Source organism: Rhamphochromis longiceps, linkage group LG13 (assembly GCF_057381845.1).
Source record: "Rhamphochromis longiceps isolate RC_006_pf linkage group LG13, R_longiceps_female_GT1.1, whole genome shotgun sequence".
Classification (NCBI taxonomy): domain Eukaryota; kingdom Metazoa; phylum Chordata; class Actinopteri; order Cichliformes; family Cichlidae; genus Rhamphochromis; species Rhamphochromis longiceps.
In genome coordinates this window covers 20,242,605-20,261,305 of record NC_140569.1, presented here as the reverse complement: position 1 = coordinate 20,261,305, position 18,701 = coordinate 20,242,605, and the positions used below count along the sequence as shown (strand labels likewise).

Genomic DNA, 18,701 nt, shown 5'->3' with positions numbered 1-18,701 from the left:
CAGGGTGTAGGCACAACAAACAGCTTCATTTCTAAATGCCTTTTTAGCCTTGCAGCTCAGGTGTTGTAAAAAATTGTCCAAAGATATCATTGTTCAGGGAGTCTTTCCACTCCTGTCAAGCTGATATAGTATGCTGAACTGGGCACCTAATATCCACCTTTCATCTTTCATCTTATTGCAATAAGGCTGGGGATGCACAAAATGACTTTTGGGTCAATTTGCACAAGATTTGCCTACCTTGCAAATTTATAAGGAGAAACAGTGCAGTTTGATTGAAACCAATGATCTGCAAATAGGATCCTAATATCTTACTTTACAGATCTTATCTTAACCGCCCCAAATGGCTTTTACCCGCTAATATCTAACGTTTTATATGTTTAAGCCAACATCTGCACAAGTGCTGTGCTGCGTTGGAGAGACTCCTGACAGCCCGCAAGAGCTCAGTTCGTAATGAAGTGAGGTAGTGCGAGCTGAGTGTGACTGGCTCTATTGTTATTTTGATTGGAATTACTGGATCATGAGATTGCAGGGCCTGATGTGAAAGGACATATCAGGAGTCAGCGGGATTATCTTTTGTTATTAAGTTTGCAACGTGAGCATATTTACAGCTGACATAAGAAATAGTCAGCAAAATATTCAGTGTGTGAGTTAAATTTCTGCTAATGGTTCCTGGTCTAAAATGACGCTGTTTTGTTGTGATTCTGCAGTTGCTTATTGGCTGATGCTTTTTCAGTTACATAACAAACTCATTATTATCTCATCTATTGTTGTTTTTTACTTATTTTGTTTCTCCGCAGAGATTGAAAAGTACGAAGGTGATGAATTAAGAAAAGATGGTGACACCAAGAAATACCTAGACATTATCAGCAATAAAAACATCAAGCTCTCCGAAAGAGTTCTCATTCCTGTCCAACAGTATCCAAAGGTAAGAGACATAACAGCTCTACAGGGTCCTACATTTTATTTTTTATTTTTTTCGGAAATGTGCAAGTGATCCGAACAATTAAACTGTGATGGAAGTGCAAGAAGAACAGAGTATGTGTTATATTTTTTCAGTCATTTTAGCAGCATTTTAGTCTCCCCTCCAGGTCGGCTTCACCTGTTCACAACTCCTACTTCTACACTAAAATCCCCATGAGCCTCAAACTGGCTATTAGAAAGTCACCGGATGCTGTCTGTTTATTTTGATGTAGTCGCCAAAAACCAAAGTTTTCAGCAGACTAAAGCACCCAAGGGTACAGTGAGGAACAGTAACCATAAATCACTCCATGACACTGCTCTGTGTCTGAGTTATGCAACGTCAGTACTGACAAAGTCTGAAACGTGGTCTAATGAGGCTGCTCCGTCAGGCAGCTAAGCAACACACAGCTGCTTGAGGAGCAGCAAAAGGCTGTACTGCCACTGCAGTCATGGAAAGCTCCACTGCCCTTGAGTTCAGACATTCATGAAAAAGCCTTTAATACACTTCATACTCACGCTGTACTTTCCTGTCTTTTTTTCCCTTGTCATAACATCTCTGTGTCTAGCTGACATTAAGATGTTGTATTATGTGTATAATAATATGTATTATTATATGTTTTATTTAATTTAGAGAAACGTGATTTTTGTTAAGCACACTTGTTTAACTTTTCTGTAACACATATCTAACTAGCCAATCGGATAGCAGCTGTTCAGTGCATTTAGATTTGTAGACACGGTCAAGACGACCTGCTCAAGTTCATTCTCAGCACCAGAATGTAGAAGAAAGGTGATTTAAGTGATTTTGGAGGTGGCATGGCTGTTTGTGCTAGACGGCTGGGGCCAGTATTTCATAAACTGCTGATCTGCTGGGATTTTCACCACACAACCGTCTCTAGGGTTTACGGAGAATGATCAGAAAAGTCAGAGGAAGTTTTCTGTGTGAAAATATAATGTTGAAGTCAGAGGAGAATGGCCAGACTGCTTTGAGATAGGAAAGCAGTAACAGTATCACGTGTAACCTTGAATCAGATGGGCTACAGCAGCAGAAGACCACACTGGGTGACACTCTTTTCAGCTAAAAACATGAAACCAAGGCTACTGTTCTCACAGACTGACCAAAATTGACAACAGAAGATTGGAAAAATGTTGCCTGGTCTGATGAGTCTTGATTTCTGCTACAGCATTTGGACAGTAGGGTCAGAATTTGGCATAAGCAAGATGAAGGCATGGCTCCATCCTGCCTTGCATCAATAGATCAGGCTGGTGGTGGCAGTGTAATTGTGTAGGGAATATTTTCTTGGCACACTTCGTTCCCCTCAATACCAACTGAACATCATTTAAATTACCACAGCCTACCTGTGTATCCCTTTTTAGCCACAGTGTACCTATCCTCTGATGGTTCCTTCCACTTTTACCACTAAGCTACATTGATAAAGAAAAATGGATGTACAATTTATAGCCTAGTTTACCTCATCAAAATGAGATTTTAGAACACAGTCTTCCTCTTTCATTCCTCTAACCACCCTCTTGAAAAGGTCAGCACTACCATATTTTTACATATCAACATACCTGCTCACATCTTCCATAATGTTTAAAAGTAAGTTTGTTTCTCCTGACAGGAAATGTGTGCCTTTCTTTTGGTCTAGTTTGTGCACAGAAGGGAAAAGACTGCGTGTCACTACTTAACTGAGACACATATTGGAACACATCCTACTCCCAGTACCTGAAAAATACTAGTCCTACATTGAAAACCACCTCCTTCTGAATACCCAAATGGTTTTCACCACGTTCAGTATCTTGCCAAAAATAGTGGAAGATTAGTGCATTTTAACTTAGCCAATGAGACAAATTGTTAAGAAGTCTTTCTGTAAAAAATTCAGATACTTTCTTTGACGTATTTTTTCATTATCCCAGAGACAAAATCATATAGTTATTGCTTCTACTTTGATATATTTCAGTTTTTGTACATTCAAGACTTCATCGTACAGTGTTACACGACTAGAAAATAGATGGTGCTGGGAGGAGAGGGAAATCTGAAAACTGTCCTGAGCACAGGCAATGCTTTAGTCCAAGGAGCCCCACAGGACTCTACATACAAATCAATTTGCTGTTTCCTCCTCAGGTCAGCATTAAGCAACTAATTAAGCTTTGTTCAGGACCTCTTCATTTAAATTGATTTAAACACTATGAAAAATAGTGACTGAATTGGCTTCTTGGGGGGGAAAAAAGACAAAGAAATGTGTTTTTGTGCTTCTTTTTCCCCCACATCTGTTATCCAAATATAAGATGTCTTATTGGTCAAAATTGCATCCTCACTGTAAATGTTAAAATATCGTTTCACTTAGAGCACACAAACTGCTTTTAATATATTATATTTATATTTAGTGTATATTAAGCTTTTGGGTGGGTGTGAAGAGCACTGACACACACTACAGGCATCCATCAGTTCAGCTGGTGGGTTTTCTTATAACGCCAGACATATGGATTCTGCGGAAGCATCGATTTTCTTCTTGAAAACGTAAAAATTGGAGGTAAAATTAAATTTCTGTAGATAGCGCATGTTCTGCTTTATATCCTACCTGCTGATTAATTGCATTCACTTTGAGTCCCATGTGTGAGTCTGCTCCTGATTAGATGGTTAATGAAAATCAGTGGAGCTTGCAGTTAAGAAAACCCGAGAAGCACGGAGGTACATAACAAATACATTTAAAGTGTTTTCATCATTTTAAACATGAAATTCACAGGTGCAATAGAGAAGCTCAAGTTTGCCAATGCTGCACAGTAAGCAAAGCTGCAGTCCAGAGGGACAAAACAGTTGTCCAACAACAGCTTCTGTGACCTGATTGCACAGTCAGCACCCCGCAAGACTGCAGTCTCACTATCTTAAACATCTTGGTAACACTGCACTTTCATTTAATGATAATTTGGCATATTAAGCAACTCTCTGATCAAGTGCATGGCCTGCAAAGTGAATGAGCCAAACTAAAAAGAAAGCAGAGCAAAACTTGGAGCCATGAGGTAAATTGGGCACAATATCCAGAACTTTTAGGGGGGGGGGGGGGGGGGGGGGGGGAACCTAGTTAAATGAATGTTTTTGCATCAGTGTCACACAGATCTGAATGTTGGTCCTCAGTTCACTGATCGATATTTGATTTTGTACTTTCACAACATCTGGCCCTGCCAAGATGCACAAACTAATTGGTTTAATTACACTGGAATTTTCTGTGTTTGTGACATCAACTCTTCAATAACGTCCAGTCAGATTTTCTGTCACCGGTGGCCGTGCAAAACACTGTTCTCTCTCATTTCAGTAGTCTGGCAGGGCTCATTCTTGGTTACAGCTTCCATCTTACTGAAGACTAATTAAATGCAAAGTAATTAAATTATTGCATGAGAGAATCCTTCTGAGTAGTTTTAGATTTGACAAGATCACGTGTAATTGTGAGTAAAACTACCAGCGCTAATGAAATCACTCCTAATGGCACATTGACAGACACGCTGCAGGTTTTCACTTTTAACATGTCACAGCAGGAAATGCACGGTATTGTTAATAAAAATGTGAGGATTCAAATATTCTTAGTTTATCATTTGTTCCTCTTGTTAACTGTCTATACTGCCTATGAAAAGTCCTGTTTAGTCTAATTCATGTATGCAGTGTAGTCTAGTTTAATGTTTCTGTGCTATAGATGTGATAATGGTCGTGTTAAAGTCACGTTAAGACAATCCAGGGTCACACAAGTGTATAATAATGCTAGATAACGTCATTGACTCAAGTATAGACCACACAGTATACTTGCTTGTTAATACAGTATCACTTGACTGCATTTCAAATGTATGCAGATACAAAGAATGCTGCCAAATCAATACAGACACAGCATAGTACGGGGATATGGTTTTCATTTATAAGAGATGGTTTGCAATTTGCACATCAGTGCTGCACAAATTTATTAGACCACCTTTCATAAAAAAACAAGGAAAAAGAAACTATTTCAGCTGAATTCACTGGACTGAATCACATATTTATGCCCAAACATTGGCCTTCTCCGAGAAGTCAAAAATTAATAAATCATAACAGTGAACCAAGAAAACAAATTTTTCTGATCAGAAATGTAAGTAAATAACTGTAATTTGGCATTTTAATAAAAAAAAATGAGGTAATGTACAGTTTTTTACTGTTTTTCATCATTAAAATTAGCAAAAAAAAAAGGTCATTTAGAACCTCTGGACAGATCTTCCTCTGACACAAGCAGATCATTTTTTCACTGTTCTCTTTCTTTCTCCGCACAAAATGATCACTTGAGAACATACTTTAATCTGTGTTTCACTATCACACACTTAAACCACACTCATGAGCTAAAACATGACGAATATCCTGCATACTTAACCTGCGATAGCACAACATCATTAAAGTTGTGCACTGGAGCAGATCACTGTTTCACTTGCACGTCTCCGCCAACACTGGGGTGCTTGTCTATAGTTTGCCCCCCACGCCCCCAAACTATTTTATCCAGGTACCCACCGCTGTGACTAGGTGTTGCTCTCAAACCTTGCCATTTTGAATATTCTCTGCCCCATTTGTCTGACAATAACCATTACCATAAGCATTTCACCAGCATCAAACACAGTGACTCAAAGCCTGTTCATTTGAATCTCAGATCTTGAAATGCACTGTTTTTCTGAGATAATTTCACTTGTGATTGTTCATAATGTTTTGGCTCATCAGTACACTGTGGGGAAAAAAAGAAGAAAAAACAGAAAACAGAAAATGTTTTGATAATTTTCTTCCAGCACATTACCCGTTTTTTAACAGCAAATTTCTGTAAATGGCAAAAAAAACAACGTGTGGTTTAAAAACATAAGTAAAAAAAATAATATGGAAAATTCCTTCATTTTAAAACAGCACATTTTACTGTATCTTTGCAGATTATTTTTACTGTGTATAAAGTTCAACATTTGTGGAATTACAATGGAAATGCTCAAATAATATAATATAGTAAGCCAACCTCATAATTGAGATCAAATACTTCAGCTACAGCAAACAGTGTGTTTGTAAAAGTGTCTTAATCTTGATAAAATTGTGCAGCAGCATGTGTGGAATACATGAATTCAGCTTGGTAAAACTGCAGCTTCTACACCACCTTTCTACTTTTATCTTATGTACTGTTGCAGACTGACCCATCAGATAATGAATTACCCGTGTGGGGTTTTTTTGCAACGTTTTCTGCAAAATCTACAGCAATTTTTTTGTTTGTTTGTTTGTTTTGTTATACAGCCTGTGAAAAAAAAGAAATTTGGCCTTGAGACATTGCTTCAGTGACCTTATCAACATTTCTATTTTTAATCTTCTCTAAAAACACCATGAGACCTTGAAACAGCGTTGAGTTCAGTTAGCAGGTGAAAGAAGTTCATCTGTATCTGTCCTTTCTTTGGTATGTAAACAAATGAACCTTACACAGGGTTCTCGTCAAAGTCTTGAAGTTTTGCTCTAAGGTTACTATTTACTCAGCAAAAGAATATGATTAAGATAATCAGCAAAGACATTATCATTTAGATTCATCTAGAATTTATCCTCTGCTGTTTAATGAGACAGTTTGATTAGCATCTCTTAACCTTGGGGTATGAAGTGGTTTTTAATTGGCTGACCTTGTCAGCTACCTTGAGTGTAGAGCTAGGGATTTCTGCAAAACTGAATATACGAGAATATTATCTAAAAAATAGTTGTTCCCTTTTTATTAGAATAATGATTTTTCTTAAATAAAATGGACACATTTCAACCCGGTATTTTCAAACTATTATCTCAGCAGGTTAACTATCTCCTCTGCAGGTAAATGGAGAGCCCAAAACACATTAAACTGTATTTTGTCCTTGTGGATGCCACAATTTTGAGCTTATCTGTCTGTTATTGTGACCTTTAAATAGTGCTGTGGCTGCAGTGCTGCCCATACAGAAATCCCATTTTTGTCTGCCCAGAGATGTCAATGTCCTAAAGAAAGGCCTATCACGGGGAAAGGTGTTTTCCTTAGATAAGTACTGAATACAGTCAAGGGAGTACAGGGTGTGAATTAAAATTAAGCACTTATATGATACAATCACAATTCCAACTCGGGATCCTACCGAGTTAGTGTTTATGTGATGACTGTGTGATGTGATGTCTGCTCGTGAGACTTAAAAAATTGTAAGATTGTGCCTTCCCATATTAACAACAGTCCATTTCTGGTAGTAGGGGAGAGCGGGGTAAGTTGTCACACTCTTCACACTGACTAACTTTTACTGAGCACCATACATCACAACGTAATAAATGTTTCACCAAATGAAAGACGGAAGTCTGGGGCACATATGATGTATTCATTACATTTTCATATCTTATCTCATTACGGAGTTGTAGACTGTTGAATGGAGAATGTGCACTTGTGACAATTTGCCCCATCGGCAGGTAAGTTGTCACACTAGATTATCTTAAAATATGAACACAAATACTTAATTATGATTATTGATTTTAATTGTTAAATTCAAACCAAAACTGGAAATTTGAACAATTATGCCAAGAGAATTTGGAAAAAAACAATTATTTCAATCCAATACACATTTTAATCAAAACATTAAGTAGAAAGAAAACTTTAGTTTGAACTTTAAACTCAAATGTTCTCTGGCTTGCACATAAATCCATCATAACTGAATGGAATGCTGCAAATAACTTGCTTTACTTAACATGTTTATCCTCTGAACAAAACAGATGCCCTATTTCTGATTAATCAGACTCAACTTCATAGTCACAATTCTGGCACACATAAATTGCCTGGCCTGAGGTGCAAGCATCATGGGCCCATTTGTTGCATTTCACGCATTTTACCCAGGTCTCTTTTGGACGACTGTTTGAAAATGGCTCCACACAGACAAGGCAGAAGCACTCTTCATCATCTGATGATGACTCTTGAATTATTTTTCTTCTTTTAGCTGCGTTGTTCTTCATAGGTCCAGATGTTTTCCCCCCTCGCGTCCCTCTTTTGAAACAGCTTTTTGCTAGATTCAGCCTTATTCTTTTCTTTTTCTAGTTGCTGCTTCACTGGCGTGTCGGTTAGAATTGCTGATTTGCATCGTTTTCTTCCTTTGCTGGATGGTTTTCGGCGGCCAGCTTTTGGATATGGCTGGATGTCCTCTGGAGTTGGTAGTCCGCTGTCAGTAATTGCAGTGCGGTAATTTATGTCAAAATCCTTTGCTGTACTTGTGATTGATTTGTTCTGCATCTTTACCTGCCTGACTGCCTTTAACATAATGTCAGGTGGTGTTCTGCCACGCTCTGTCTTTCGTTGATAATTTCGAACCATCTTACTTTCTTCCTTCCTTCCTTAATTCCTGCCTCTCCTTCCTTTCTTCAAAAACCTTATTACAAATACAAATGAATTACAATATCACAATTTTTTGGAGCATTTATTTGTACTGGGGCAAGTTGTCACATGTGACGACTTGCCCCAAAGTTAATGAGACAACTTGCCCCAAACTGACATTTATGCTAATTTTGGCTAAATGTCAGGGTTAGCTCAACATAGCACATCAGCTGAAGTATCAAAAGACACGTTAATGTCTCCTCTATTTTGTGTAAAATAATAATCTGTAACATCTATACCTAACAAAATTGTACTGAAGAAAATTTAAAGTGATTTATTTTTCCTTTTAGGTCAAAAAAATAAAAAAGATGTGCTCACCTCAGATTAGAGCAGTCTTGACCACATGTGAACAGGAGGTTGACTATAGAAGAAGAAGTCACACAAAGTGGCTATTTCATTTTTGAGATAGAGCCTCTAGTGTTGGAGTTATGAACAGTGTGACAACTTACCCCGCTCTCCCCTACATAATGCCTTCGTTTTTAGAAATGTGACAGAATCAAGTGAAATATCTGGATATGGCAAAAAAAAAAATCCACAGTATGCTGTTGATTGACACTATTATCTCAAAATGAAATGCACTATAGGAATCTCATGCAAATTGTAATGGATAGATATCTGCAAGAAGGCACAGCCTGTATAAAAGATAGATGCAGCCTTCAATATTAGCTTTAAAGCCAGCAGGGGAAATTCAGGGGGCTTCAAAAAGAAGCCAGTTTCTATCGATGTCTGTGAAAAAATGGCCCTCATCCTCGCTTGACTTGAGACCTCGGTAAACAATTTTCTAATAATACTCAGTCACCAGTCGCTTGAAATTATTTAGGATGACATTAATTTGTAAAGTATAGCCACATTTAAAGTAAAGTAGGTATTAAAAATAGGTGTGCTTTGGGCTGTGTGTGCCATTCCTCAGATCCATCCCTTGCAATATCACTTCTGGCTCCAAATCGAACAATAAAAATTAATAAATGTTTGGAAAACAACTCTGTTGCCTTTTCAATCAATGGTCTAATCAATAGAATAGAACAAATCATATCAATGAGCTCACAGAGAACTTCACACTGTTTCCCCCCTTCATCACTACAGAGCATTTTAGTATCTGTCAGCTCATTTTTGCTTTCAAAGCCCAGTTTTACTTTGCTGATTCACGCTCTCATCTTTCCTGTTTATTTCACCAGGCGGATATTTTAGTGACAAAACACAGATAAACCCATTCTTTGCTAGATGCCTGTTAGCACTCATCAGATAAAGTTAGAATGCAGCTGGTGAGCACAGCCAGGCAATTAGCAGCTAAAGAGCCTAAGTTATTCGATACCAAACTAAAGCAAAACTGACAGTGAATACTGCTTTTGGTTTCATTTGATAGACACAAGCATGGCTGCAAGTTGTCGCTAATGCTAATTAAAGTCTGCTGGATGCAACCAAATAGTGTTTTTAGTCCAAGAAGCTATTACTGATTAATTATCCCATTAGTTAGTTGTTGGCCTGGATTCCATAATACGTTGCATTAATGTCATTAACACAAACCTTGTATGAAGATTTGTGTTAATGTGCAGTGAAACACAGTGAAAGTGTTCACCATGCGCTCTCGTTTTGTTTCATCTTGAGTGTGGTTTGTAAAGCTCTCAGTACGCTGAATAAGTAAAATGTCTGTGATGAACTGAAACATTCAAGTGTGACAAATATGCAAACAAAACTAAAGAAGAGGGAAATGCAACCCCATTTATTTCCAAATAAGTTGTGACACTGTGTAAAATATGAATAAAAACAGAATGCAGTGGTTTGCAAATTATTTCAGTTTAACTGATGATACTACAAAACTACAGTTTTAGTAACAGATCATTTATAAGGTAATTTTTATTTCAGCTGCAAAAGACCAGAAAAGCTTTGTAATGTTAAATAGTTAACATTTAATTAGTAGTAAAAACTTGTCTTTCTCTTGTTTTCACTTCAATACACTGTGAATTTTAAATGAACTGGATGTTATTCTCATTTTAAGAAACCTCCACACTTTATTCTAAACTAAGCTTCAGAGAACAACTTGTATTTCTTATTTAAAAGCCATGGAGCTGTTATAGACTTGCGAGAAGGGAGCTGGGTTTGTGTGAACTTGTTAGTCTTTGTTCTTTCCCTCTTCCTTAGGTTTTTTGCATATTTGTCACACTTAAATGTTTCAGTTCATCACAGATATGTTATTATTAAACAAAATTAACCCGAGTAAATTTAAAATAAAGCCTTTAAATTAGCTTATCTTTTACTAAGGGAAAAACCTATCCAAATCTTTGTGACCCTATGTGAATAAGTAATTTCCCTCATTAAAATAATAACTCATTTTACCAACAAGAACTGTAACCAAGCTTTTACAGTGACTTAAGTCTCATATTGCTGTGGAGGCGTTTTGGACCACTTTTCTTTGGAGTATTGTCATAATTCAGTCATAATTCAATTTTTAGCCATTCAGAATAGACTTGCTGGTATGTTTTGTATCATTGTGCAGGGCACAAACTGATAGCTGGAAGTTGTCCTTCAGGATTTTGAGGTAGAGAGCAGAATTCATGGTTCCATCAATAACAGCAAGTCGTCCAGCCCCACACCATCATGCTACCACCACCATGTTTGACTGTCGTCAGTGCACTCTTGGATTAATTTTGGTAGGCCGGCAACTCCTGGGAAGCTTTACCACTGTTCCAGTTGTTTTCCATTTGTGGATAATGGCTCTCACTGTGGTTCTCTGGAGTCCTCAAAGCTTTAGAAATGACTTTGTAACCCTTTCCACACAGTTAGATGTCAATGACTTTGTTTCTCAGCTGTCTTTTAGATCGCAGCATGTTGTTTATTTCACATTCCAGAATTTATATATATGAATGGAAAATATTGCATTTCTATTGTGATGAACTAGTCCAAGTATTTCACTGTAAATATTTAGAAAATCCAGCTTGAAGTATGACTTGTATCACATGTCTCATGTCACCTAAAGACGGTCTGTATCTATGTTTTTTCTTTTTTTATTCATTTTTTAGACAAAAGTTGTAGATACACGACAGAAATGACTGATTAGCATTAACATTTACAGACAACCTCTGTTCAACACGTCTGGCTTTTGACTGTGTTGCCCTTCTGAAAAGCTCACCAGGTGTCCTCCCCTTGCCACACTGCTCCCCAAACAACCACTCATCTGCTTCCTTTAATGTCCGTGGGGCTGATAGGACACACTCATCTGACACGCTCGCAGCCCAGTCATCCCAAGCTGTCATTAAAGCATAAACCTCTACCTAAAGCTTTAATCCTCCTATCAGAGAGGACCTGGACTTCCCCAGTACCACAGCTCACTAACCTGGCAGTGAGTGCCCTCAGGACATCTGCTGATCTTGACTGGCCCCAGTGCACTGCATAAAAGGGCAACAAATTTTCCAACCTGAAAGCTAAAAAGTTGTTTTGTTATTAGATATGCAATGCCACAGTGGTTCGACAAGGTGCAAAATGTCAGTATTCTTCCCTTGGAACTGACCTTATACTGAAGAATGGAAACAAGCTGCTTTAGCACTTAAAAATATATAAAATTAATAAATAAATATGAGGGGAAACATCAGGAGGGCGCTGAGTGCCTCCTTTGATGTTTGCCTTTTATTTAGCTTTTCTCATATAATCACATTTATTACTTTAAATTTAGGAGCATAAAAATGAACTTGTAATGTATTTTCAAAGTGTCATTATTTTTTGAATGTATGGAAAAAAGACCTTTGGTCTGTACTCACAAATGGGTCTGTTTTAAGTGTACAAAGATCTCAGCATTGTAGGAAACATAGGACGTCATAAAAAAAACATAAAAGGCAAAAGCCAGCAGGAGTGATTTCACCAAATCAGTCCAGCCCCTTATAGACAACAGTGGCAGTATTGTTATGAATAATGTACATATGTGGTATTCCCCATATAATCAGACCTTCTAATTCATTCATTCACTCATTCATTCATTTAAATGTGATGCTTTAAAATTACAAAACCTTTTCTACAGGATTTGGTAGTTGTCAAGCTGGAGACATTAAGTTGTGCAGCTCACCAGGATTAAACTAATACAGTGCATATAATTTCCCGTTGCTTCCAAGTTTTCCATGTTTGGGATCACTCTTGGTTCACACATTTTCATCCTTTGATTTACAAGTCTGCAAAGGTGACGAAGAATCCAATGTCAGGTCTCAGTCACTGATGAAGGCAGCTTTCACATTTGGTGTGAATGCAAACACAACAACCAAAAAGTGTGAACAGAAAATAACCCCTTTTTTTAAATGAAAACTCACAGGCATTTCTCTCTAGTGAGGTGCCTTATTAACTGTAGCACCTTGTGGAGCCACACAGAACTTTGTTGTTTGCTCACACACCTCTGTTGGATTAATTCTTGATGGAGTTCTCCTTTAGAAAAATGTATGCAAATAGGCAAAACACAAGACGGCTGAGACGTACATTCATCAGTTTGACAGCGCATTTGCAACACAATGAAACATGCTGCAAATACTGAGATGCCATTACAAAAGGCAAACCAGTTAAAAAACAATGCTACACACGTGTCTTCAGACTGTTTGTTTGCAGATGCAGGCCACTGAAGGAAGCACAACCACGAAACAGACACACTGAGGTGCTTTTGAAAAGTGCTTTATTCAGCTACATTTGTAAGCTGTGTCCAACTCAATCTTCACCTTTTTCATTATACCCTGTGAACTTGTAAGGTTACACAGCGCAGAGCTTCGTATTTTAGAATCAGTATGGAGACCAAAACATTAAAATTTGGTTTTCAGAAGAAAAGAAAAAGAAGACCCAGAGTGTGCAATACAGCATACAGTACAAACAAGGGTTTCATTCCAGCCATTTTATCATCGAGTATTTGTTCAATGTTTGAAATGTCTTTGCGCTTAATTGTTGCATGCACAACACCCTTCCTTCTAATATCTGCACACTTATCAGTGTTAAGACTATAGGGGGTATATAGAATCATTTCAAACCTCATTTAACACTGAACCATACCCCTTTCCGAAGCTCAAATTGCTCACCATGGAGCAGCAGAATGGCTCCAGACATTCATTAGCTTAATGAAAACAGGCCACTCTTCTCCTACCACCCAGCGAGCGGCTTCCCGATGTAGCCACAACGACCATCTGCTCTCCAGCTCCCTGCCAGCTATAGGATAGTCCTGTCAAAGCAGCTGAAGAAAGGCATCCACAAAGGCGCCTTAATCATTCAGATCAGAGGACAGGCAAGGACAGCAGATTTTTTTTTCTTCATATACACATCCCCTGGCGCCTCAAAATCCTGGTTGTGGCATTCACTTGTGGTGTTAATGATGTTCATTAAAATAAGTCAGCCCGGCACAAGATAGATGGAAAATTAGTGTCTGTTTCATAAATTGACGGGACACTTTAGGTTGAATAAGCTGAGCGAGCAGTTATTGGAGTTGCGTTGCAGCAGCTGCACACAGCTGGCAGTAAGGTTATGAGCTCTTCTCACGGTAGGAGAACCTGCTTTGTGAAAAGGTTAATGTCATTTTAGGGCTGGACAGAGTGTGTTGCAGTAGGCGGCTGACCACCTGTTCAACTCTGGAGGTGGTCTACTTTTAATCTCACCTAACAGGAAACATTTGAAAGTCGAAGCTGGGTTTTTTAACAATTAAAAATTGTGTGTTAAGTAGTGTTAATAGTCATCCCCACCCATGTTTTCAAAAACTGCCAGACTCACTGCAGTCGCGTTATGAGTTTTACCTTTTAATAACTGGTAATCTCAGCAGTGTTGTGGCTACCCAGAGTTACTTTTCTCAGTATGAACACTAGCTGGTGCACAGTAAGAGGGAAATGATAGCCCCAAGGCTTTAATCTAATAGTTTGTCATCAGGATAGTATTACTTAATTTCCCACTGGGAAGAAAGTCATTATTTCTGACTTTATCTCAGCACTGACCTCTGGAACAGTCTCAGGAATATTATTGGTTTGAGTCCATGTTCCCATTCGTTTCCTTTCTCTTAGCATGACTTCGATGACCCTAAACGCCACTAAGACGCATGACTATCGAGGGCATGGAGCAAGCACAGGACAGACACATATGCTGGAATGAAGATGAGAGTTGCATTTACCTTTAATGTGCTACACACAGAGCACCATTATATTGATTTATTACAGGCTACATTTCAGCTTTTTCTCACATGATAAATGATCAGTGGAATGTGAGGTTATATCGATAATAGATAACTAATGGCCAGCGGTGATCTTTCATGGTTAACCTTTTCTCTGAAAAGATCAAATCCCTTTTACATGCAGCACGTAAAAAGAGAGGATGCTTAGAAAACAGTTATATGGAAATATAAATCAGCTTTTTAACTATTAATTCTCTTCTTAGGTATGCAGGACACTCTGATAAGGTCTCTCATTGCCATTATTCTCCTCTTGCATAGTTTAATTTTGTAGGGAAGCTGCTGGGACCACGGGGAAATTCTATGAAACGATTACAAGAGGAGACAGGAGTGAAGATGTCCATCCTTGGCAAAGGGTCCATGAGAGATAAAGACAAGGTAAGGCGTCTATCGATTGGTGCTGAGATATAGCTGTTTGGCTGATCAAAGATAAATATTTACAAAGACAAAGCTCTTGAAATCCTACCAAAAGCACAGTGGAATATTTTAACCAACACCATCTGAGCAGTAACTGAGATGAATAACACCCAGAATAAAATTAATAGCTTTCACTTGACAAACATATGTAGGCGAAAAATGGGAATGTTTTTCTGTGTTGTTTAATAGCATATTCTGTAATCGTCAATTATGAAGGCAAAGTAATGAATCTCTTTGCCAAAGTCATTTATTCTGCTGACATGTGGTCCCCTGGAGCCAAACTTATCCGAGCGTGTACACAGACAGCCTGCTGGATCTGGTATTCACGCTCATAACAGGTCGCACTGTGCTGCTCTAGAGTTACATTGCTATTATTACTGTAGCCTCTGATTCAGACATTCAGACATGACAAAAGACTTTCAGCCTTATCGCCTCTTTGGTGAAACTAGAGCTGCATTTCAATACATCGAGTACATATTGAGGGCAAAACAGTGCAAAGGCTGTTGGAGCAACTTTACAGAGGCTTTAACTGATTTCATTTTTTACACTTTTTTCCCTCTTTTTTTACAAGACATTTGTTATTCGAATTTACAGCTTTCTTCAGGTTTATTGAACTCGTGTAGCTTATAGCATGCTGCATAAAGTTTGGCTGTCCAACACTGCTGTTTCCTTTCACTGTCAGCATTCCCATAGCTTTGTTTGCAGCTCGCAGTTATGTGCAAAAACAAGTTCTTAAGTGTCTTTGGAGAGCACTTCCTCAGGAACATATAGCAGACAGGCATAGTTAGAGAACAACCTGTGAACATGGAGGAGCACTTAGCAGCAGGGGTTTTCAGCACATACATCACTGTTTAGTTTGGATCACCCACAAAGCAGGACAAGAACACACTACAACGGACAGTCAGGACTGCAGAAAAAAATCACCAGTGTCACCTTGCCCTCCATTCAGGGCTTATAAAAAAAAATCCAGAATCAGGAAATGAGCACACCCTGAACACGGCCACCTCCAACTCTTCCCCTCTGATTGGTGCTGCAGAGCACTGAGCACCAAAACAACCAGACGTCTGTACAGTTTCTTTCCACAGGCTGTCACTCTGATCAACACTTAAATCGCTCACATGGTGTCTGTACTAAACAGCCACCATACCTGCTACAAAAGCACGCTGTATATACTGTATGTTGTATATTCTATATACTACATACATACTGTCAAGTCCTCAAAGAAGAACACGTATTGTTATTGTCTGTTTGTCTATTGTGTTAAGTCCATTGAGTGCAGCAAAGAAACGGGAGATCAATTTCTTTTGTGTGTACACAATAAAAGTGATTTGGATTCTGTTGATATTTAACAGAAAGATAAAAACATGAACTTCCAATAAATGCCACTGGAACAGTAAATGTAATTATGTTTAATTAATTACATATGATTATGTAATTATGTTATCATCAATAACGTAATCGCAGGACCAGAGAGACTTAAACCCCTCAAACAAATCTGTTCTAATGTTCATCTGTGTAAATTATATACAGTCCATTTAATAACTGTTCTGATTAAGGTTATGAATACGTGTATTACGCAGCCTTTAGATCATATACTTGCATCTACATACACACAGACTGATGCTTAAAATAATTTAAGCATGTCCAGCTGAAGTTATGCTGTGACCCTTAGATTTTCAGTATAGGAGTTTTAGGATGATCTTGATATGTACTTAGCCATGTATGCCCAAACTAAAGAAGCTTCTGTTTTTAGACATGAACAAGTTTGATTTTTTTTTCACACTTTCTTTTAAGATAACACGCAGCAGAAAATAGCCTGTTTCACACAGAGTCCTACCATTTTAAAAAAACTCAGTAGTGTGATTTAGACAAGCTGTCAGGATAGAGCGTGCACACGTGATGGTCACCTGCTGGAGATGAATGCACCAGACAGTTAGCTGCTCTATTCGCACATCAGCACAGTCTAACATCACACAGTGTTTTTATTAGAGAGCTGAGAGGCTAACGTCCAGTCTGGCTGCATTAGACGTTATGATTCTCACATGCACCTCGAGTCAGGTAATGTCTAGATATGTTCAGCTCTGCAGTACATGTCTGGAAACAGCATTATTAATACAAGACACATGCAGTTATTAATATTTATTTTACCAAGATCAATATTAATGCTATACATGCAAACACATTTTTTTTTAAAATGGACCAAATAGATTGAGATTATCTGCAGAATAGATGAAATCAGTCATTTTCTGTGTGATAATACCAAATATCAGTTACAGAAAATTTATATAACTGAATAACTGAGACTAAGTAATAAGTGTTTAAACTTTGTATTGTAAATAGAAATTAATACAATAAAAGTGACCTTTTATGGACCTAATGGTGAGATGGAAAGTCTTCCTTTTGAAGGCACTGAGATGAGGATATTTTTTTTGCACCATCTAATTCTTGGATGTACCTTGGCTGGTGCAGGAGTTCATTTACAATTTTGGCTTACTGCCACTAAGTCCATTGAGTTTGCTCATGTGCTACATTAACTTGTCTTTGGTGTGCTAAATTAAGTAAAGAGGCACTAAAATGTTAATAACAGTCAAACTGTCAGCAACATAACAGTTCATTTACCTGCATGCTTTGCTGAGATTGTTATACTGAGCAAGCGGCAATTTTAATGTTTACTATGTCCCCTGCTATGTCGCTGACATGGAAATTCATCTTGAGGAAGACACGTGTTGTTTTTCTAGTCCTTGTCCTTATAAAGTCCCCGGCTGTATTCACCCAGCACACAGGACAATAATAGACTCTTAACAGTTGACTCTTACCAACAATGGCTACATAATGATCTGATTTTGCTTGGTGTTATCTGAGGGGTATTGATTTTGTGTACGGTCTAGGCAAGTCTGAGGCATTCTGTGATGAGACTGGCTCCCAGAGGTCCTGAGTGAAAGGCTGGCAGCCTTTCAAGGCATCTGGCCACAAGGCAGTGTCGAGCAGACGCCGCCAAAGCCCTATTACATTCAAAAGCACATTGCCTACACACATTTCTGCCACCTTATCCAGTTCCACATTTAGAAGCATCAGCCCAGCAGTAGGGTAAGGAGGGTAGGCTGGGAACATTTTCACAAGAGCACCTCACAAGCTAATATTAAACCATATGCTCAATATTACACTTCGTGTACAAGTAAGAGTTTATGTGGTGCTTAATCATAGAGTTGAAAAGTCCTTATTTCACCTCTCTGGTTCCAGACTATTTCCTGGTAGTCAAGGTTAACACCGCAGGCAGGACAGAATATTGTTTATATACACAACATATAATCCTTACAGCAGTGAACCACACAATAGCTTCAATTAAGCAGGCAGTCACGCTATCTAGCGTTTCAGGGACAAATTACTGTACCAGCTTGCAGACAGATTGGTCTGCCCACATGCATGTTTTGATCAGATACACAATAACCTAGGCTCGCTGACAGAGAAAGTGAAAAATGATGACATCTTGGGAGAAATTTTTAATTAAAGCCGGCTTCTCCCAGAGGGAAGGCATCGGCTCTGTGATGCAAGGACAAAAGTTTGAAGCCCCAGATTGGCTGATAAAGTAAAGTGCATGAGTGGCACTCTCACTTCTCTTAACAGCCACCATCAAGGTGTCCTTGAGAAAAGCACTCAATACCCAACTGTTGCAGCGAAGGATGAATGAAAACAGGTTTAAAAAAAAATCCTTAGTCAGTCTTTATTCTGACATGACTGAATATTCTGTACATTGTTCAGAATGCAGCCGC

At 38.3% G+C, this 18,701-nt stretch overlaps 1 protein-coding gene across 1 annotated transcript in view; it reads left to right on the top strand.

Annotated features, from left to right (window-relative positions):
* Positions 1 to 18,701, top strand: part of khdrbs2 (KH domain containing, RNA binding, signal transduction associated 2) — a 76,073-nt gene that overhangs the window by 14,868 nt on the left and 42,504 nt on the right. The window contains exons 2-3 of the mRNA XM_085428373.1: positions 798 to 925; positions 14,776 to 14,892. Of these exons, the coding sequence (XP_085284499.1) occupies positions 798 to 925; positions 14,776 to 14,892 (245 nt within the window). The remainder of the gene's footprint in view (positions 1 to 797; positions 926 to 14,775; positions 14,893 to 18,701) is intronic.